The 23,945-nt window shown below is 41.4% G+C and overlaps 1 protein-coding gene across 1 annotated transcript in view; it reads left to right on the top strand.

The window, feature by feature from the left end:
* The window catches only part of DNAH14 (dynein axonemal heavy chain 14), a 439,459-nt gene that overhangs the window by 99,699 nt on the left and 315,815 nt on the right, over positions 1 to 23,945 (top strand). Inside the window, 7 exon segments of the mRNA XM_029912981.1 lie at positions 4,901 to 5,242; positions 8,934 to 9,109; positions 9,140 to 9,333; positions 9,917 to 10,107; positions 10,396 to 10,641; positions 13,383 to 13,504; positions 14,895 to 15,066. Of these exon segments, the coding sequence (XP_029768841.1) occupies positions 4,901 to 5,242; positions 8,934 to 9,109; positions 9,140 to 9,333; positions 9,917 to 10,107; positions 10,396 to 10,641; positions 13,383 to 13,504; positions 14,895 to 15,066 (1,443 nt within the window).

Raw genomic sequence — 23,945 nt, 5'->3', positions numbered from 1 at the left:
AACATGAGCTGCCATCTACTCTGTCACGCCCCTTCGGAAGTCGCCTGGCCCTCTTTCACAGCAGTTGGGAGAAGATCACCTCTGACAGGTGGGTCTTGGAGATTATTTCAGAGGGTTACACCATTCAGTTCACATCCCTCCCCCAGTCCCACTCTCCTTCACCTCTTCAGGCATGCTTCTGATGAGAACCTGCTTCACCAGGAAACAGATCATCTCTTATGCCTAGGGGCCATAGAATCAGTCCCAACGCAACTCATAATTATTTCCTGATTCCCAAGGCAAAGGGAGGGTGGAAGCCCGTTCTAGATCTAAGGGCATTAAACAAATATGTGAAGGTGCAAAAGTTCTATATGGTCATTCTAGCAGCCATTATTCCAGCTCTAGAGCAAGGAGATTGGTTTTTAGTCCACGATCTACAAGATGCCTACTTCCACATCCTGATACGACCGTCACACAGGAGATACTTATCGTTTATCTTCGGGCAGGACCATTATCAGTATGGGATGCTCCCATTCAGCTTCTCATCTACACACAGGGTATCTTTCAAGGTTCTCTCCATCGTAGTGGTTCACCTGCGAACATTCGGCATTGTGATCTATCCATAACTAGGCAACTGGCTCCTCAGGGCTCCCTCATTTCAGAATGCCGTACAAGCCACCCAGATGACCAGGCACACATTTGTTTAACTGGGTCTACAGCTCAGTTTACAGAAATCAACACTGACCTCAGTACAGTGACTGGAGTTTCAGTGCTGGCCTCAATGCAGTACAAACAGGAGCGTTCCTCCCACTGCACAGACTCACCACCCTTAGAGTCTCAAAGAGATAGTCCAGTCCAGTCCTCAAACATTGACCAGGAAATGCCTGCAACTGCTAGGTCATATGGCAGCATGCACCTTCGACACCCCAAACATCTGGATGTTCATGAGGTGTTTTCAGATGTGGCTCACTTCTGTCTATTCCCCGAACAAGAACAGACTAAACAAACTGCTATCACTAACCTCCACAGTAAAGCACTCCTTGAACTGTTGGACAGACCCATCCAATGTCCAAGCAAGTGTTCCATTCGTGCAACTGACACTGACTCTAATAATAGATGCCTCCCTAATAGGCTGGGGAGCTCACCTACACAACTGCAAAGTTCAAGGCAAGTGGTCTTCCACAAAAGCAACCCTCCATAGCAATCTTTTGGAGCTAAGGGCCAACAGGAACATGTGTGCACACTTTCTGCCTTTCATCAAGAACACCTACATGAAGGTCATGATGGACAATATGACCTGTATGTTTTACATAAATCACTAGTGGGCACCAGATCTCCCTCCCTCTGCACGGAAGCACTCAAACTTTGGAATTGGTGCATCTGTCACAATGTGCTCGTCTCAGCTATCTGTCTGCCGGGGATACAGAACATGACAACCAAGAGTCTTAATCAGAACTCTTCTCACGACCATGAATGGGAATTGAACTCAGAGGTGCTACAAGACATATTAGTCTTTGTGGAGCCCCGACTACAGAACTCTCCACTACTTACCAGAACAAGAAATGTCCTCGTCATTGCTCCAGGCCTGACCTGGGGAAACATTCACTTGGAGATGCCCTCATTCTTCCATGGGACCTCTTGTATGCCTGTCTCCCATTTCCTCATCTGTTGAAGGTTCTGTTGAAAATTCAGCAAGACAAAGTGAGTTATTCTGATTGCCCCCTCCTGGCCAAGGCAAGTCTGGTTCCCTTACCTGACACAGATGGCAATATGTCCTCAGGTTTGTCTTAGGCCCATTCCCCATCTGCTCTCTCAAAGCGAGAGGCTGATCCTTCACCCCAACCTTCAGGTCTTCCGCCTTCAGGGTTGGCACTTTATTAGTTCCAAGTTTTAGAGGTAGAATCCTCTGACGAGGTGAAAGATGTGTAGCTGCACAGACAAAAGCCAACTACTTGATGTACTTACCTACAAAAAATGGAAATGATTCCAAATTTGGTGTCATTCTAAGCACACAGACCCAACCTTGTTTTCTCTCCCTCTGATTTTAGACTACATTTTAGACCTCAAGATGTAAAAACTCTCACTCAGCTCCCTTAAGGTACATCTTGCAGTCATAACGGCTTTCCACCATTAGATGGATACTTGGTGTTTGCTCACCCACTGATGTGTATATTCCTTAAGGGCATTGGGAATCTCTTCCCAAATGTGAGACCACCCATTCCAACCTGGGACCTTAACTTAGTTTTCAGAGCTTTGACTAGACTTCCCTTTGAGCCCATGGCAACTTGCTCTCTTTTTTACACATGTCCACGAAGACACCATTTCTAATGGCCATCACCTCAGCGGGATGCATAGAAGAAATAATGGCCCTAGTGGCATACCCACCATACATGGTTTCTTTTAAAGAAAGTCCTGAGGTTGCATCCCAAGTTTCTCCCTAAAGTTGCCTCCACTTTCCATATGAATCAACAGACCCATCTCCCTGTTTATCCCCAAAACCATACCATGACAACAGGGAGGTGATTCTGCATAAGCTAGATGTTAGAAGAGCACTAGCATTCTACTTGGACAGAACTAAGGACTTTAGGAAATCCCCTAAGCTCTTTCTTTGGTTCGCAGAAAGATCCAAGGACTGTGTGATATTGACTCCGAGTATCCAAATGGGTCTCGGGTTGCATTAATCTCTGTTATGAAGGACACAACCTACTGCCTCCGTATGGAGTCCATACACACTCCACAAGGTCAGTTTCTACCTTGGTTGCATTCCTTAAAGATGTCCTTATCTCCGCAATCTGCAGAGCAGTGACTTGGGCTTCTGCCCACACTTTCGCAGAACATTATGTGATTACTGGGGATTCAGCTTCTGATGCCATCTTCAGCGCCTCAGCACTCTCTGTAGTAACAGACTCCACTTCAAAGTCCCAACCCTCCATGGGGAATACTGCTCTGAAGTCACCTACAGCGAAGAACCCATAGGGACACTACTCGAAGAAGTAGTTACCTTGTGCAGTAATGATGGTTCTTTGAGATGTGTGTCCCTATGGGTGCTCCATGACCCGCCCTCCTCCCCCTCTACTTTGGAGTTCTCCCTAACGGGCTCTGCAGTAGAGAAGGAACTGAGGGTGTGTTCGCCCGCGCACTGCTAAGTAACCTTGAGGCAGACCATGAGGGAGGGAGGGTGCATGTGCTGGCCTCATGGACACTGCTACTGAAGTTCTCCGATCAGCAGTGCAGGGATGCAAGCACACCTACAGTGGAGCACCCACAGGGGGATACATCTCGAAGAACCATCATTACTGCAGAAGGTGAGTTAACTTCCTTTTTGTACTACCCGTCTATGAAGACTGCCTTTTTAGTAGCATTACCTGGCCAGAAGAATAGGGGATATTCAGACCCTTATGGCGGGACCTCCCTGCATAGTACTTCACAAGGACAAAGTGACTGAGACGTCACTCAAGCTTCCCGCCTAATTTGGTTTCTGATTTGCATCTTAATCAGATGATTCACCTACCTGTCTTCTTCCCCAAGCCTCACACTACTCAAACTTAATACCTTTGACATTTTCAAATATCTCTCTATTTAGAGAGAGAAGGTAGCTATTCAGGGAATCTTGACTGTTTCTAGCATTTGCTGATAGAATGAAGGGACAACCTATGTCCACTCAAAGACTGTCAAAATTAGTCTTGAACTATGTTAATGCTATGAGCTGGTCCATTTAGAGCCACCTGAGCAAGTTAGGGCTCATTCCATCAGAGCCCAGGCTGCCTCTGCTGCATCTCTTTGACATGTCACAATTTCAGAGATTGCAAAGCTCATACCTGGAGTTAAGTTCACACCTCCACTCAGCATGACTCCTTGGTAGAAGGCCCCAGATCTGATGCCCACTGTGACAGAGCTTTCCTGTAGTCATCATCCAGGATTCTGAGCACCCACCTCAGGACACAAGTTATTCTTGTGAGTCAATAGAAGTGGAATACTTGTGGATGTTCACTCGAAGAGGAAAGAACAGTTACTTAGCCTATAATAAGTAGTAACTGGTTCTTTGATATGCTTTCTGTACATCTGTGCCACACCCAACCCTCTTTCCCCACTATTGTAGAGTTCTCACTAATTTGGAGACTGTGTTAGTGAAGGAACTGGGGAGTGGTTATGGATGCCCTGCACTTTAAGCCATTGGCTATGGCGCATTGGAGAATGCATAGAGCATAGCCACAGCTCCCAAAGGACACTACTGCTCAGAAAACTCTGGTCTTACATACATGGGGCCTGTGCATATCACAAGTGGAATACATGGATACAACACATCTCAAATAACTTGTTACCTGTAGTGTAAGTAAATGTTCTTTTTAGTGGCAGCATTTTATAAAAAGGTATGAAGCCTTAGAGTATGTCACTTTACACTGTTGAAAAGGTGTGAAAGAGTCTTACGCTACATCTACACTATGAGCTAGGGCCAGGATTCCCAGCTTGTGTACACATGCTCGCCTTAACTCTCATCGGCACTAGCACACTCAAAATAGTGTATCTGCAGTAGTATGGGCTGTGGCAGCAGTGGCCTGAGCTTGCTGCCCCAAGTACATACCCATGGGGGTTAAGGCAGGTTTGTACTGAGGCAGCTAGCCCATGCTAGCTTTCTGCGCTACCGTCTGTACTCTACCATTTTGAGTGTGCTAGCTCAGATGAGAGCTAATGGGAGTATGTGTATACAAGCTGGGCATCACACCCTTAGACATAGCCTTAGTGTAAATGAAAATCCAGCCCTTTATCTCCAGCTCTCACACTTCATTTTGTTTTTTTAACTGCATTGTTCCTGGCTCCTCTCTGATTATTTTGATGATAAAACAGAGAAAAATATAACAATATAAATAATTTAAAAGTGTGTGTTTGAAAAATATAATGATTGATGTTTCATTTATTTTAGGTTATCCATTCAGCACTTAGAAAGCTGGACAAAGATCTCACAACAGTGGAAGAATTTATTGAGCACTTGACTTTTCTGAGCCAAATTTCCTCAGAGTTGCCAATGCTAGAGACTCAGTATAACACTCTTTCCCAATTGTATTCTATTGCAAGAGCCTATGACTTCTTTATTCCAGTTGAACAGTTTGCCTTATATCAGACCCTTACTCGCAGTCTGCATGATCTTAAATCAAGTATCCTTATTTGTGAAAAAGGAAAAAATGACAATATTATAAAATTCAGTGCAGATTTGGATGGCTATTTTGGCAACCTACAGTTTGAACTTAGGAACTTTAAGAACAAAGTAAGTTACTGGTCTGTTAAGAAAGCATATTTTCATCTTTAGAGGCAGTCTGGTATAATGGATTGAAAATGAGTTTCAGAACCAGGAACTCAAGCATTCTGATCCTGTCACTCTGGCTCATATTGTGGCCTTGGGCGAATCGCTTAATACTATATCTATATCTCATTTCCCCCATATGTAATGTGTGGTTAATAATACTTATGTAGCAGACGGAGGTATTATGAGGATTAATTATGTAATATTCATAAATGCCCCTATTCAATAAAGCACTTAGGCATATTCTTAAGTTCCATTTACTGTGTTTGTTTATTTATTTGTATTGCAGTACCACCCAGAGCCCAGGTCCCCGTTATGCTAAGTGCTGTACAAACAAAAAGACTGTTCTTGGCCAAAAGAACATATACAATCTGTATTTAAGACAGACTAGGTGGACCGCTAATGGAAGTGCAAGGTGACAATGAGATACAATCATAGAACTGGAAGGGACCTCAAGAGGTCATCTAGTCCAGTCCCCTGCACTCAAGGCAGGACTAAATATTATATAGACCAGGGGTAGGCAACCTATGGCACGCGTGCCGAAGGCGGCACGCAAGCTGATTTTCAGTGGCACTCACACTGCCCGGGTCCTGGCCACCGATCCGGGGGGCTCTGCATTTTAATTTAATTTTAAAAACCTAATTTACTTTACATACAATAGTTTAGTTATATATTATAGACTTATAGAAAGAGATCTTCTAAAAGCGTTAAAATGTATTACTGGCACGCAAAACCTTAAATTAGAGTGAATAAATGACTCGGCACACCACTTCTGAAAGGTTGCCAACCCCTGATATAGACCATCCCTGACAGGTGTTTGTCCAACCTGCTCTTAAAAATCCCCAATGATGGAGATTCCACAACCTCCCTAGGCAATTTATTCCAGTGCTTAACCACTGACAATTAGAAAGTTTTTCCTAATGTCCAACCTAAACCATCCTTGCTGCAATTTAAGCCCATTGCTTCTTGTCCTATTCTCAGAGGTTAAGAAGAACAATTTTTCTCCCTCCTCCTTGTAACAGCCTTTTATGTACTTGAAAACTGCTATCATGTCCTCTCTGTCTTCTCTTCTCCAGACTAAACAAACCCAATTTTTTCTATCTTCCCTCATAGGTCATGTTTTCTAGACCTTTAATCATTTGTGTTGCTCTTCTCTGGACTTTCTCCAATTTGTCCACATCTTTCCTGAAATGTGGTGCCCAGAACTGGACACAATACTCCGGTTGAGGCCTAATCAGCGCGGAGTAGAGCGGAAGAATTACTTCTGGTGTCTTGCTTACAATACTCCTGCTAATACATCCTAGAATTATGTGTAGTGTGTTTTTTTTTTTGTTTTGTTTTTTTGTTTTTGTTTTTTGGGGTTTTTTTTGCAACAGTGTTTCACTTTTGACTCATATTTAGCTTGTGATCCACTATGACCCCCAGATCCTTTTCTGCAGTATTCCTTCCTAGACAGTCATTTCTCATTTTGTATGTATGCAACTGATTTGTTCCTTCCTCAGTGAAGTACTTTGCATTTGTCCTTATTGAATTTCATCCTATTTACTTCAGACCATTTCTCCAGTTTGTCCAGATCATTTTTAATTTTAATCCTATCCTATCCTATTATTAGCATGTTAAACAGTGGTCACAGCACAGCAGCTGCCTAAGAATAGTCAAGTGTTTTATAGGCATCAAGGCATAAGTGGATGTTAATAGACCTTTAATGGAGCTTTTGTCATGTGCTTAAGTACTTTGCTGAATCAGGTTGGACTTAAAACATGCTTAAAGTAAAGCACATGCTTAAGTGTTTTGCTGAATTGGGGTCAAAACATTCTGGAAATATAGAGATATAACTAATGTTTTCAATTATTGTCACCAACTTCATTTTTGGAAAATGGAAACATCTGAAAAATAAACAAGTTAATAAATATTCAATATGTAGATGCACACCATGCATGCACTTAAAGTGATATGGATGTGCACACAAGAAATATTAATTCAAAATTTGAACCAAATTTCTTCAGATGTTTACTCTCTGAAAATAACATACTAGTTGAGTTGCCCATGGGCTAAACACAGCTAGTGCAATACTAATGCATAAAAAAATCATTAATAATTGTAACCGGGATGCCAGGGGGATCATGCTGAGATTGCTCAATTAGGGCACACTGCAAAAAATGGAGCAGACAATCCCCAAAACTGTTGGGTATTCTGATACTTAAAATCACCAAACCAGCAACAAAAATGCTTCTACAATACCTTACTGGTTACTCAGAAACCAAAACACAGCTCCCTTAAAGCAGTGGTCTCCAAAGTGGGGTACGTGCACCCCCTGGGGTGCGCGGCAGGAGGAGCATGGTTTTTTGTTTTTGTTTTTTGCTTCGAGCGGCTTTTTTTTTTTTTTGCTTCGGCAAAAATGCTAGAGCCGGCGCGGCAGGGGGTGCGTGCTCAAAATTTTTTTACTGATGGGGTGCGCGATCAAAAAAGTTTGGAGACCACTGCCTTAAAGCAACACAGCTTTGGGCTCCCAGCCAGACAGCAAAGTCAAATATGATGAGGATTACTGAAAATCTTGTTCATCATATAAAAAGTTATACCAATCCCAAAGGATCGGACCCATTACCCACCAGATTAATGAATATCTTAGCTCTTACCCAAATACATGCTTACAGCCAATTCTTATTAACTAAACTAAAATTTATTTAAAAAGTAAAGAGTGTATTGGTTAAAAGATCATTATGCATACAGATATGAGTAGAGTTCTTCGGCCAGTTTCATAGTAGAGATGGTGAGCTTTAAAGTTGCAAAGAGTTCTTTCAGAATTAGTCCATAGGTTACAGTCCAATGTTCAATATCAGGGTGATCTAGAAGAGACTGGAGACCTCAATCTTGCGACTCAAACTTCCCCTGATGGAGCTTAAGCAGATCTGAGATGACAGGATCAGGGCTCTAGAGTTCTTTTTATAGTTGTCTAGCAGCTTCTTGACAGCATGCTGTCCTTGGGTGAACAATAGGCAATTATCGTAGCTTTGAAGTAGACTTCCTATTTCCTAAGCATCACTGGTAATTAGCTACATGGATTAATATAAAGCAACTGCCCATCTCCCGCCATTTACAGGTAGTTTACTACATAGTTCAAAGAGAAATTAAGACAGTGATATTACTACATTCACAGTTCATCTAAATGTTAACATCTCCTTTTGATCTCTGGATTAACAGAATACCGCCCATAGATGGGAAAGGTTTGGTTATATTGTCAGCCTCTAACAATATATATGTAAACACACAAAACCACAATCATTATCTACTAATATGTCTCTAAATGTTGAATTTGGGTCAATTAGCCTGCTAGTTGCTTAACCCTTTCTGGCTTAATGTCACAATAATAAAAATAAATTTAAGACTTACATATACCGCTTTCTTCCTCTAATAAGTGTAGATTTTTGATAGATTGCATGTGCATGCAGCAGAACAAACAAACAACAAAATGATGTGGTAAAAGGTAGAAATTCATAAAGAATTGAATGTTTTTTCAGATATTTGATTGTGCACATATTTTAAAAGTTTTATATGAGTACCCCCTGATATATGAGTACTGTAATTGGTTACTAATAGTAGGTTCTGTACTTTGACATTCTTAGAACACATTTTAACACATTTTTATGTCACACAGGTGAGAAATCCAGTTCTCCTCCTTAGCAAAACATTGCCTAAGACAGCTAAAGAGATGATCCAAAGTCTTGTGGAAGAAGCTGCAGTTATTTCTAACAAATCCAGAAGTTATGCAAATTACCAGGATCTCTTTGACAGTTCCATTGCTGACATGAGATCATTGTCATTGGAAAGGATGTCACAGAAGAATCAAGTTGGAGACTCAAGTTCTCAGAGAGTGAATAAAGAGCTCTCTGAAGTTGAAAGTGAATTATCTTTGCGAAAACTCTTGTGGGACTTACTAGAGGAATGGGGGAAGCTTTCTTTTAGGTGGAAACATACACTTTTTCAGAATGTTGATGTAGATTTAATACAAAAGGATGTTAGCAGATTTATGCAGACAATACAGATTCTAGAAAAAGGTAAAAATACTAAAATCGCTAGTTGTTTGCGACTTATAGCCCTTCATCAATGTATTGAGGGAAACAAAATATTTAGAAATTATGGGCTAGATCCTCAACTGGTGTAAATTAGAATAATTCCAGTTATTTTAATAGGTCTGCAATGATTTTCACCACTGTTTCCTTTTTCTACAAAATCAAATTATGAGACGCAAAGACGTTGAATTGGTGGTGCATTCATAGTAGCTTTAAACTTAAAGAATATTCCTGGTTCTTCTCCTTTGGTGGGGGATAAAAAGGGGTTTGGACTTCTTCAAATCATAGAACATGAGGATATTGATGCCCAAATTATTCAAAAAGCCATGACCATTTGAATAAAATTAAATTAAAAAACAATAGATATGTTTCATTATTGTATTTTAATATGTTCTTATAAATGATGCTAATGGACAAATTAATATGATAATGGAGCACAGTTAGTAAGATGCTAAAGAAAAATAATTAGAAAAATATCTTGTGTTATATATACTTAGTAGTAATGTTGTATCTGCTTACTCAAATTGAAATAAGACTGATATATTGCAAACATTTTATATTTTCCAAGGTTTACCAGAAAATAATATTATAATAGGTCTGAAGCAGTCACTAATCGATTTTAAAGAAGGCCTATCTGTGATTGTGTCTTTAAGAAGTCCATGTCTTCAACCAAGGCATTGGGAGGCTATACGGTATATTATTGGGCAATCCATTTCTTGGGATAAAAAGTTTACCCTGGAGGATGTTCTGCAACTCAATGTAAATATATGTTGCATTATTTATACCTGACTCATGAACTGATTTTAACATTTTTGTTGTAAAATGTGGTTATAATTAGTTTATTACAGCTGTACTTATGATTAAAGTTTTACAGTTAGCTTTTAAATATATAGTCCAGTCTACGACTACTACTACTCCACTTCTGCAACTTTAATAGGGATATTGTATATTTTTCAGGAATTTATACTCCAGTTATTTAGTAAAATATCTGTATTATCACTTGTTTATCTATTGTTCAACTCTGCATAATACAGTTTTCCACTTTAGTTGTTTCAGTACAAGAAAGAAATCGTTGATGTATCAGTAACAGCAACCAATGAAGCTACCCTTGAAATAATGCTGAATAAGATAATTAACCTTTGGAATAAAACTAATTTCCATTTGTCTCCTCACCGCTCTGAAACTTCAACTGTCATGATTATTTCATCTGCTGAAGATATAATGGCTCAGTTAGAAGAATCTCAAGTAACAATTTCAACAATTAAGGGTTCTTGCTATGTTGGGCCAATTAAGGTAAAGATTACTTGTGACATTTGTGTATGTTTGGAGAATAAAGTTTGCGGAAAACCTGTGCAAGTGGTGTACAACTGAAATAAATAGTATCCTTGATGTTTACTTTCTTTTTACTTTCAAAGCCTGGCAGTAAACCTTTACTAAAGGTTTGCATTCCTGTATGCTTGTTGCTGTAATTAGTTGCAGAGCTGCTAGTCAGGAGGGTCTTCATAGAACTTCTCAGAAGTTCTGTCTCCACAAGACCAGTAGCAGCATTTGCATTGCAGTTACTGTATACTATATGTGATGTGTCTGATTAACTTTCTGGAAGTTTTTCTACTCAGCAGCGATTAGTCCTGGTTAGATCTATTTTTGTTATTAAACAGCTGCTTTTTGGTATCACTACTGAATATATAGTCACTTTTCAACCCTGTCCAAGGTAGAAGAGAAGCTAGATCTTTCCACAGCATAGATCAGCAGGAAAAAGAGTCGGAGCAGAGCATTTAGCTCCTAAAGCATCCAATTCCTCCTTAGCTTTCTGTCCTGACTTCCATGACTTATATGTGAATTTGTTTAATCACAATGATTTGAAAAGGAAGGCACTATATTTGGATGCATCTAACTTTGTGTGCAACTGTACTTAAACCATACAAATGATATGAGCTCTTTTCAAAGATCATTTAGTGCTCTACTTTAGTAACACTTTTTCAGCATTATTGAGCTATATTTAAATGTAAGTTTTCTGCAATGACCATTTGCTAATTATATGAGAATTGAAGAGGGGATTGAAATGAGGAAAGGTGAGCTAGGATGTGGGGAGGGCATTCCATACATGGAAAAATGTACAGATGGAAGTAGTAGGAGATGAACAAGGCATGGACTCACTGGGACAAGGAGGAATGTGGTAAAAGTTCTGGTCAGAGACATAGGCCAGAATGGAGTTGTGCACTTGAAGATGAGAATAAGAAATTTGGTGGTCAAGGGTGAATCAGTGAATCAGTGAAATGATTCAAAGAGTGAAGTATGGTAACATGGCTAGATTGATGTGGGAGGAAGATTGCCACTAACATATGTTTTGGATGGACTGAAGGGAGTCAATGTAGATGTCGCAGAGGCTTAAGAAGGTGGTTATAATAATCGATATGCACAATGATGAGGGCATGAATGAGTGTTGTAGCTGTCAGGCAGAGAGAAAGGGATTGATTTGTGGTGTGTTGTGACTAAAGAAACAACAAGATTTAGACATGGCCTGAATGCATGGGGAGGAGAAAGGAGTTAAAATTGGGAGGATGGTGGTGTTAATAACACAACCAAAGAAGTGGAGGGGGGGGGGAATTATGACTTGGGAGGATAGATTTTAGCCTTGGTAAGCTTATGTTGTTACCAAGATCTTCAGGAGGATATGCTGGAGAAATCAGTTGGGATGTGGGACTGGAGAGAAAAGGGACATAGGTGTGGAAAAGGAGAGTTGTTCATTAGGATAAAGATGCTGAAGCTGTAAGAGCGGATGAGGTTACCCAGGTATAGTGAAAGAAGAAAAAAGGACAAAGAAAAAGCCCCATATGACTTCCATAAAGAGGGGAAGAAAGGAAAGAAGAGTAACCATCAAGTCTCAAATGCTAAAATGGTGCAGTAATGGACACAGAATAGCAGACTACATAAGAATAGTGTCCTGAAGTTTTTAACTCAGTCCTGTCTTCAAGTCCATGAAAGTTTGAGTAAGGATTTTGTCCCATAGTATTTTGCAGTGTGCATGAATTATAGAGCTAAAATCTGAATTGTGTGCAGAGTGCTTATCAAATCATGCCCTTACTTTGTAAAGTAATTAATCATATGTATGAAACAAATTAAGATGAATATATGCAAATTCAGTTGACATTATGATGTTTTGTAATCTATGTTTTCACTTTTTCTGCCTTCAAATAGGTCCTCAGTAATACAGATTATTTTGGCTCCTTTTAATTATATGAATCTTGCTGTTACATCTCAAATGTGACATTTTAAATCGCATTTTTTAGTCATTTTTAAGGAGTCCAATTATTTATATAGCTGGGCATGATTTATAGTTTTGAGTCTCAGCCAGATTGCAACTGTAAATGGCTTTAATTTATAGCTCCTAGAACGGATTGATTATTATTAAAAAGATATGCAGCTGGGTATTGCAGCTGTATCAGTATATTAAAAAGAAACCAGATATAGTAACTAGGTCTTCTTAGGATCATCTTGCAAAATTCTGCTTGCCCTTTGTTTAAAGCAAATATGAATATGTGTATATTTGTTAAAAATTTTGTAGAAATAGGTTCACAGAATTTCCCTTACTGTTCTATTGGCTTCAGTGAACAGTAACTAACAGTGAGGCTCATTTATGAGCAAGGAAAGCAGGATTCAGCTCCATAGTTTATACCACTACAAATAAAGTTAAATTTTAATTCATGCCAGTGCCCTGAAATGGAAAAGATTTCCAGCTGAGTGATAGCTATTTTCTTCATACTCTTGTGTATTATTATTATTGAAACATAATATAAAACAAACTTATGACATATCTTAGTAAGCCTTTTTCAGATACAAATAATTAGCTCCTAAGCAGGTTTTTTGGTCACATTATATGAAAGTGTGGAAATTTTGTATTTGGTACTATGCTATAGTCTGCTTAAAACTCCATCAAAATTTTGTTTGGGAGTCCTTAAGTAACATATCTTGCAAAAGTAAGAATTTCCACCAAATTTAGATTTTACTTTATATTATTCTATTTTTTATGGTAGAACCTTGTAGATGCATGGGATCATACGTTAAATCTCTTCTCTCGCACCCTGGAGGAATGGTTGACTTGCCAAAGGAATTGGATTTACCTGGAACCAATCTTTCATGCTCCAGAAATACAAAGGTATATATCAGGGGTCGGCAACCTTTCAGAAGTGGTGTGCCGAGTCATTTATTCACTCTAATTTAAGGTTTTGCGTGCCAGTAATACATTTTAATGCTTTTGGAAGATCTCTTTCTATAAGTCTATAATATATAACTAAACTATTGTATGTAAAGTAAATTAGGTTTTTAAAATTAAATTAAAATGCAGAGCCCCCCGGATCGGTGGCCAGGACCCGGGCAGTGTGAGTGCCACTGAAAATCAGCTTGCGTGCCGCCTTCGGCATGCGTGCCATAGGTTGCCTACCCCTGGTATATATGAATGTGTATCGCATTATCTCAAGGCAAAGTGATCTTAGCAGATCAGAGAACTGAACCTCAAGTATGTTCAAGCATTTAAGAAATAGTGACTAATTTTTAAGAGAGGATACCATGGTGATGCATGAGACAAAAAACACAGATGAGTGGATAGCTAGACTGTGATATGATGAAGTTTGACATTCTAGGATGGGGCACAATGCTAGAGAGGTTCAGTAGTACTGACACACTAAATGTCAGAGAGCTCTATTTTATAAAATCAACCAAGATATAAATATCTTGAAAAGAAAAGTTAAAACATTTTGCTCTTTTCTGTATTCAGAATTGTACCAATTTAAAAAAAATGTGATTTTGAACTGATTCAATTAAGCTACTGCAAACCCTGTGTACTCGTTCTTTTAATTAGCTCAATTGGATATCAAGGTATACTAAATTGACATAAACCAGGTTTAAATTGAAATAAGAGTGTTCACACATGGTTTTGCACCAGTTTAACTCAGATAGCTTTTAAAACTGCATTTTATAGACAAGGCTTAAGAGGCTAGATTACATGCCCACTTCAGTAAAACAATACTGCAGTCTATTTTAATTTTTAATTAGCCTTTATCTTGTCTTTGTATGATTATTTTTTATTCTTAGCTAGCTTCCAAGTATGGGGATGAGTGAAGCAATTACACCAAGAGGAAAAACTAGGCTACTTCCTGTTTACTAGAGTTTTCTAAATATTTTTTTTCACCCCAGATCCACATTCATCTTTCTCACCATAGTATCTTCTCTTATCTTGGTCAGGAATTCCGGGGATATGTTGGATGTGCATCTTAGTATAGAGGTTTTGGCAGTGATTAGTGCACATTCAGGCACTGAGATACTATTGTAAGAGAGACATAAGTGCCTAAATAGATAGATTGACCGACTAACCTGTGATGAGGTATGCTACCCTGACTCTGTGTGGCTCAACATGCGATTCCAAAATGTGGGTTTGTGGAAGCAGTATAAAGGATGTAGGGAAAATAAATTGACAAAATTCAGAATTAGATATATTTGAATGCTGCATTCTATAAATTAATCTCTAATATGATCTGTGATTTAAATAGGCAGCTTCCAGCAGAAGCAAGTCTCTTCTCTCAGGTCAATAACAAATGGAAAGAGATAATGGCGTGTACAGAGGATGACCCAAATGCTCTTAGGGCAGCCACAACTGCAGGAGTCCTTGAGATGCTGCAGACCAACAATGCACATCTTGAAAAAATACAGAAGTCTCTTGAGGTAAAAACATACCAGATCTTCCTACTTCCAGCCCTGTCCCCTATCCATGCTGCGAACCAGTGCTTTTTCCTTAGTAAAACTTTGTGATAAAAAACTAAACAAATAGTATAAGAATCTGTAATTAATTGTGGGTTTGAGTGAGATATTTGGAAATGACAACCTAAACATATCATGTTCAAAGAACAAACATCTTGAACATATCTTTGGACACGACTCTCTACAGATACATTTTTAACCCTTCAAAATAAAAGTCTAATGAAGTCATAAATCACTTATGAGAGGTAACTAAGCTTCAGTTTATATCTATATAGTAGTAAAAGGTAAAATCCTTTTAAAAGACTCACTAATAAAGAAGTAAACCCAGATTTTTCTGTACACAGAAGTGCTAGATAATGAGGTTCTAATGTTTCACAGATGAGTGGTGCCAACTTCATATGTAAGACTGGGCTGTATTTTGCAATTACAGTAAGAGTTCAACCTCTGTTTTTTGTATGAAAAAGTTTATCTGCTTCAAATATTCAGCACATAGGTTTTGAGTAAAGTCTGCATTTTCAGAGGATTTTCAAACAAATCCATGTATTTGTTTCTGAGTTCTAACTTCTTAAAATTGGCATTAAAAAGTTGACATTTTAAGTCTCATAATTTTCTGGGCTTCTGTAGCTTAAAAACTAAGTACAGTAGAAAATCAGAAATTGATACATAATTGGCGTTTGGGCGGTCTCTCTATAGTTGCATAATTATTTTGTTAATAAAGAAAAAAAATTAGTGTTACTTGTGGTAAGTGAAACCTTTTGTGCAACAGTTAGCTGGCAGAGAAAATGCCTTATGTTGGCTTCTCCCATTGTCTGATGTGTTATGCAGAAGCCCTTTTGAATGGCTCAGGAAAGGAATACAACACTGGCTCTTGTTCCCAAGTCTGCCATCCCTATTGGGGCAGAACAGAAGTTGTAGTGCATTGTCTATGTTGTATGGTGGTTGTTCTGTAGTGAGGTGTGTGATTCTTTTTGGAAGGGTGAGAGTATGTAATTTTAGGTGCCCTAACGTTGTATTTCCTCACTTATGTGATCTTGTGTTAAGGTTGGTGTGTACATAAAATTCCTAACTGTATTTTGTGCATCAGTGATGAGGCAAATCTGTGCCTTGGCAGTAAAACTTATACAGGTCTGCTCCTTGAGGAAGGGTTGGGTTTGACTGTCTGTATGATGGGAAGGCTGGGAGAGGGTAAAGGACAGAGGATCCATCTCTGCATGGATCTCTAGCCTGTTGCAGGGACAAATAAGGTAGTCTTCAGCCCAGCACTCGGCCAGGCTACTTGGCTTGGGTGCTGGCATGAGGCTATGGCCTGATTTACATGATAGCTACATGTTTTATGTTGACTCTGTGAATAGGATGAATGATGTAAAGCCATGACATTTTGCCAAGAATGACAGCCATCAAGATTATATAACATCTGAAGGAGCTGTACTTGCAGTTCATAGGAAATTAGTTGCAGTCAAGTATTAAATTTATGATCTTTTTTTTTTTTTTTATTATTTATTTTTTTTTTTTTTTTTTTTTACTAAATGACTAGTAATAGAATCATAGGGTTAGAAGGGACCACAAAGGTCATCTAGTCTAATCCCCTACCAAGATGCAGGATTTGTTGTGTCTAAACCATCCAAGACAGATGGCTATCCGGTCTCCTCTTGAAAATCTCCAGTGAAAAATCTTCAACGACCTCCTGAGGCAGTCTGTTCCATTATACTACTGTTCTTACAGTTAGGAAGTTTTTCCTGAGATTTAATCTAAATCTGCTATGCTGTAGTTTGAACCCATTGCCTCTTGTTCTGCCTCTGTGGCAAAAGAGAACAACTTTTCTTCATCTTTTTTGTGGCAGCCTTTCAAGTATCTGAAGACAACTATCATATCCCCCCCTTAATCTCCTCTTTTCCAAACTAAGCATACCCAGTTCATTCAGCCTTTGCTCAAATAATTGGATTCCATCCCTTTAATTATCTTTGTCGCTCACCTCTGGATCCTTTCCAGTATCTCTACATCCGTGCTATACATTTGTGACCAAAATTGGACACAGTGCACCAGCTGAGGCTGAACCAGCACCGAGTTAGAGCGGTACTATCACCTCCCGTGATTTGCATGCTATGCCGCTTTTAATGCAACCTAAAATTGCATTTCCTCTTTTTTTTTTTTTTTTGCAACAGCATCACGTGGCTGACTCATGTTGAGGTTGTGATCTACCACAACTTCTAGATCTTCTTTGAGTAGTGTCCCTGTGGGTGCTCCACTTTAGGTGGTGGTGCGTCCCAGTGCTGTCAATTGGAGATTTATGGTAGCAGTGTTTATGCGGGTTGCACGTGCAAAGTAGGCGTCTTATGGTGCCGTTGGTGCCGCATGTAGCACTTGCGCGACCCAAGCCCTCCAGTTCCTTCTCAACTGTCCTTGGCTGAAGACAGAGCAAAGGGGCAGTGTTAGCGCTTTTCCCTAAAACTGTTAAGAAATAACTTTTAGATAAATATTTAGATAAGTTGTTATAGAGAGAGTTAGAGTTAGTGTCAGGGTTAAAAAAATAATTTCTTGTTAGTTCGTTAGACAACCTCCCTCTAAGGGACGGTTACTAGTTAAACGCCGGGGTCTCCAGACTTCAAACAATGCGGCTCCTGCCACGATGCCATGCCCGTTTCAGACAGACGCTCTTTATGCATACACTGCCTGGGTGAGGGGCATATTCCCCAGAAATGTCCCTACTGCAGCAACCTGAAAGCCAGAGCCTGACGGGACAGGGATCCCCAGCTTAAAATGATCTTGATGGGGAAGTCTCTCCAGCCTGAGGTGGACAAGCAAACAGCCTCTCTGGGCACTCCTCAAGATGGAAAAGGAGACCTACCCTCTGAAAAACCAAAAAAGAGGGCTCAAAGATCTCCACAGAGAGGTCCGCGAAAACAGAGGTGATCTCCTGCCAGGTCAGTACCCCTGATGCCATCTTACTCTCGGGTGAGCACCTATGACACTCTAGGACCTCCAGCACAGCTGAAGTCAGAGCAAAAGAAACGGAGTCGGGGCACCGACAAAAACATGCCTCCTCCACAGCACCGAGCTCACCGGTACAGGGCTCGGCACTGAGTGTCTCAGGCACCAGGCCTCCACCTCCAGCACCGACAACTCAGTTGACACTGGTAGACACCACAAAATCGGCACCGACGGCACCAGCCAAACAACACCACTGGTCGGCACTGACTCCATCAATGAAAGGGAAAGCACTCACGGCACCGACTACTCAGAAATCAGCACCGACACAGTGTCTGCTGCACCAGGGAGACTTAGAAATCTCATCGGCACCACATTCACCCATACTTGGTGCTGAGGGCTCCCCCAAAGGCTCCAGAGGAGATCACAACCCAGAAGTCATGGCACGGTTCTCCAAGGAGGAGGAGGAGGAGATGCAGGGACAATAGCTCCATGTCACTCCTCACCTAAGGCCCACCGACCGGGTGGAACCACCTGCGTCCAAGACACCAGATGAACCAACCATGGTGCAGACCCCCATGGATGTACCCTCTTATGGCTTTCCCAATGCATTGGGAACCATGGAGCTCATATGGGGTCAGCATTCTAGACCATAAATGTAAACTGCACTCTAACCCAGCATCTCCCACACCACAACTCTTGGAGACACAGAGAGGGGGAGAGGACTCAGAGATGGGCACAGACCATGACACATCTCCTGTACACAATTCACCTTCCTCCCCAGATGAGACGATTATGCCCCCACCGCCACAAGATTGCCCTTTCCATCAACGAGACCATCTTGGATCCTGCGAAGATAGTCTGGCAGACACCTGCTTCTATTCCGCCTACCTGAAAAAACGGGGATAGAAAATATTACATGGCATTCAAGGGGGCAGACTTTCTATTTGTGCACCCAACTCCCTAGTTGTTGAGGCAGTAAATCACCCTAGCAGTGACAAAGAACACAAAAGACTCGACTTGTTCGGATGCAAAGTATCCAGCACCATTCAGTTTCGAGTGGCCAATTATTCAGCACTACTGGCCAGATACGACTATGACAACTATGGGAAACTTGCCCAGTTCACATATGAGCTCCCAGATAAAAAACAGACAAAATTCTAGGCCATTGTCATCGAGGGCCAGCTCATATCCAAAACAGCCCATCGGGGCATTGTACACAGCAGACATGGCAGCCAGAATGATGGCCACAGCCGTAGCAATGTGCCAAGCCTCATGGCTTCAGGTCTCGGGGATACCAAAAGAACTCCAGACAGAATTAGAGGACTTACCTTTTGACCGGGAGCAACTATTCTCTTAGAAGACGGATGAGGTGCTTCATTCAATGAAGGACTCTCGGGCCACGCTCCGCACTTTGGGGATTTACACCCCCCCGCAAAGAGAAGGAGATACCAACCATATCAGAGACCTCAAACAGGCAACAACAACAGCGACCATACGATAACCAATGCCAGCGTCAATGATCACAACGCAGGCGAACACCTCAATCTCAGGCGCCATCTTCTCAGTCAGCACATCCAAAACTGAAATTTTGAAAAGTTGGTTGAGGGTTTGAACGACCTCCCTCACGAAGCAGCACTCACACCTGACCCATCCCCAATTTTTGGCCATCGACTGGCCCTTTTACCACATCTGGGCCACCATAACATAAAACAAATGGGTGCTAGATGTTATCAAGTCGGGATACACTATCCCCTTAACCTCCTTCCCACCTACACTACCCCACCCCCTTCCCCATCCCTCTTCAGGGTCCCTTCTCAGGAGCACCGACTACAACAAGAAGTCAATAATCTTCTACAGCTAGGTGCCATGGAACAAGCACTGCTACAATTCAGAGGGAAGGGGTTCTACTCCGATTACTCCCTGACCCAGAAGAAGAGCAGGGGATGGAGACCCATCATAGATCTGCGGAAGCTCAACAAGTTCGTCAGATCCTAAAAGTTCAAGATGGTCACATTGGATATGATACTCCCAGCGCTGCAACAGGGGGACTGGTTTTCAGCCCTCGACCTCCAAGATGCTTATTTCCATATCACCATTCATCCTGCTCACAGGAAGGACGAGAATGGTAGGACAAGAACATTTCCAATACAGAGTACGGCCTATCAAGGCACCAAGAGTTTTCTCCAAAACTCTAGCGGTGGTAGCGGCACTTTTATGCAAACAGGGAATAATGATTTTCCCCTACCTGGACGATTGCCTTAGCAATGGCCCAACTCTGCGAGACACAATGGATGCAGTCCAGTCCACTATCACACTATTCTGGGAGCTGGCTCTGCAAATAAACAGAAATCAACCATAAACCCAGTCCAACAACTAGACTTTATTGGGGCACACTTCGACGCCATAGAAGCCAAGTCATCGTTACCCCTTACCAGATTCACAAACTTCATGAACCTCATCTCAGAGGTACAAGTCAGTCCTCAAGTTCAGGCTCGCACTGTCCTACAATTACTAGAACACATGGCGGCCACGACGTTCATGGTATGACATCCAAGACTACATATGCGATGTCTACAAGGTTGGCTAAGCACAGTACACATACCAAGCAAACACAGCGTTCACAAACGGTTCACAGTTCCACCAAATGTCCTGAATTCATTACTATGGTCTGCATGTTCTACATCAACAGGCAAGGAGGCACTCGCTCACATTCTCTATGCACAGAAGCCATGAGACTTTGGAATTGGTGCATACAACACAACGTAAACATCTCAGCATGTTACCTGCCAGGCTGTCAGAATGCGACAGCAGACATGCTCAGGAGCATGAATGGGAGATGAATGGAGAGGTCCTGAGTTCAATCTTCAAATGGTGAGATCCATTGATCTGTTCGCATCCCTGACAAATCGCAAATGTGTGATGTTCTACTCAAGAGCGGGACTGGGACTACAGTCATTAGGGGACGCCTTCCTCATCAAATGGGAGGCACAACTCATGTATGCATTTCCACTGATACCAGTGATATCACGTGTGATGCACAAGATACGAACAGACAGGGCCAAAGTTATCCTTATAGTCCTGACATGGCCCAGACAGGCATGGTATCCTTACCTGTAACATAAGGCGATATGCTCCCGCGAGCTCTTGCTCGCCGGCTGGATCTGCTGTCTCAACACAACAGTTGCACTCTCCACCCAAACCTGGAGATACTCCACTTACAGGCATGGCTCCTGAATGGTTCCACCATGACAACGTAACCTGCTCAGAACAAGTTAAACACATGTTATTAAATAGCAGGAAACTGACTACGAGAAATACCTACCTTCAAAAATGGAAGAGGTTCTCCACCTTGTGTCAAGGAAGTCACTTGATGAGCGATTCAGCACCACTACCATTAATCTTAGAATAACTATTGGAGCTGAAAAGCACTGGCTTAATGATGAGCTCAATCAGAGTCCATCTTGCAGCCATTTCAGCATTCCATCGAGAGATCGATGGAACTTTGATGTTCGCACACCCAACTACAAAACACTTCCAACATGGGACCTCAACCTGGTACTGAAATGCCTCACTAGACCACCATTCGAACCATTAGCCACCTGGTCATTACTCCACTTATCGATGAAAGTAGCCTTCCTGGTCGCCATTACCTCAGCGAGAAGGGTGAGCGAGATGGGGTGCTCATGGCAGATCCTCCATACACAACATTCTTCAAGAACAAGGTAACACTATGTCCACATCCTAAATTCTTACCAAAAGTAACCTCAGCATTTCATATGAACCAATCTATTCACCTACCAACATTCTACCCTAAGCCTCATGGTACTCCAACAGAAGCTGCCCTACACACTCTAGACATTAGAAGGGCGCTAGCTTTCTACCTTGAAAGAACCAAACCTTTCAGGAAATCCCCTAGAATTTTCATCTCTACTACCGAGCGCTTGAAAGGATGTGCTATATCCACTCAGAGATTATCTAAATGGATTTTCACATGCATTCAAACGTGTTACCATATCCGGAATACAGAACCACTGGAACACATTAGAGCACATTCTACTAGGTCCATTTCAACTTTAGTAGCATTCCCCAATAACGTGCCAATACTAGAGATCTGTAAGGCGGCCACTTGAGCCTCCATCCACACATTCACAAAGCACTATGCAGTCACACAGGACTCCAGGGCTGATGCCATAGGGGGCCTCACAGTACTTACGTCAATGACTCGAACAAACCCGAAGTCCCCCGTGCCCTCAGAGGGGCACTGCTCTACAGTCATCTAAAGTGGAGCACCCACAGGGACACTACTCAAAAAAGAAGGGAAGGTTATTCACCTTGTGCAGTAACTGGAGTTCTTTGAGAAGTGTGCCCCTCTGGGTGCTCCACTACCCGCCCTCCTCCCCTCTACTTCGGAGTTCGCAGTGAGGACTCTGTGGTAGAGAAGGAACGCACTACATGCGGCACCAACTGTACCATGAGACGTCTACTGCGCATGCGCAACCCGTGCAGATGCTGCTACCATAAATCTCCGATAGATGGTGTTGGACGCACCGCCACCTAAAGTGGAGCACCCACAGGGACATACATCTCGAAGAACTCCAGTTACTGCACAAGGTGAGTAAGCTTTCCTTCCTACTCAGCAGTGCTGCTGCCAAGCCAGTTTTCCCCCATTCTGTATCTGTGCATTTGGTTTTACTTCCCTAAGTGTAGCACATTACATTTGTCTTTGTTGAATTTCATTTTGTTGTCTATAGCCCAGTTCTCTCATTTATCAAGATTGCTCTGAATTTTAGCTTTATCCTCGGAAGTATTGGCACCCTCCATCCCGCTTTGTGTCATTTGCAAACTTGATCAGTATGCTTTCTATACCTACATCCAGGTAATTAATAAAGATGTTAAACAACACCAGACCCAGAACGGATCCTTGTGGAACCCCACTTGAGACCTCCCTCCAATCTGAGATAATTTATTTAATAGTTACTCTTTGCAGTTGTGTAACCAACTATGTATCCACTTAATGGTAGTTTTGCCGAGCCCACATTTCTCCAGCTTACTTATCAGAATGTCACGTGGGATTGTGTCAAAAGCCTTGCTGAATTCCAGGTATATTATGACCACCGCATTCCCTCTATCCACCAAGTCAGTTACCTTGTCAAAGAAGGAAATCAAGCTGGTTTGACATGATTTGTTCTTGGTAAATCCATACTGGCTGCTAGTGATTACCACATCATCCTCCAGGTATTCACAAAGTGAAGGTTTTATACATAGCTCTAGTAGCTTCCGAGGTATCAAAGTCAGGCTGGCTGGTCTATAGTTTCCCGGTTCTTCCTTCTTCCCCTTTTTTAAATATGGGCACTATGTTAGCCCTTCTCCAGTCTTCCGGGACCTCTCCTGTCATCCATGACTTTGTAAATATATTGCCAATGGCTCTGAGATTTCTTCATCTAATTCCTTCAGTACTCTTGGGTGAATAGCAACCAGCCCCACTGATTAGAATTCATTCAATTTGGTCAGAAGATCTCTGATGTGTTCTTTACTTATCCCATTCTGTATCCCTTCCCCTATATTGACTACGGTGACTTCGCTAGTCATCCGTTCACATGTTATTTTTTGAGAGAAGGCAAGCAAAGTAGGTGTTGAGCTGCCTTGCCTTCCTATCATACTAGTCATTATTAGTATAAATTCTTGTCAAACAGTTAGTGTAATTTAACATTTGATTGATAGGATTTATGTACAGCAACTTGACTGCAATAATTTTCTCTAAAAGAGGCTGCCAGCAAAGCAACTCTGTTGCATGCAACTAATATAGGCTATGGCAGCAAGTGGCTCATTGAAGTGAGCATTTAGGCATGTATTGCATTGACATTGCATTGTTTACATCAGCTGCCTATCGAGCAATCAGTGGGCTAGAATATATT

Source organism: Terrapene carolina, unplaced genomic scaffold (genome assembly GCF_002925995.2).
Source record: "Terrapene carolina triunguis isolate 2854851 unplaced genomic scaffold, T_m_triunguis-2.0 Scaffold406, whole genome shotgun sequence".
NCBI lineage: Eukaryota > Metazoa > Chordata > Testudines > Emydidae > Terrapene > Terrapene triunguis.
Note: the sequence above shows the minus strand (reverse complement) of the source record. Positions and strands in the feature narration are given on the sequence as shown.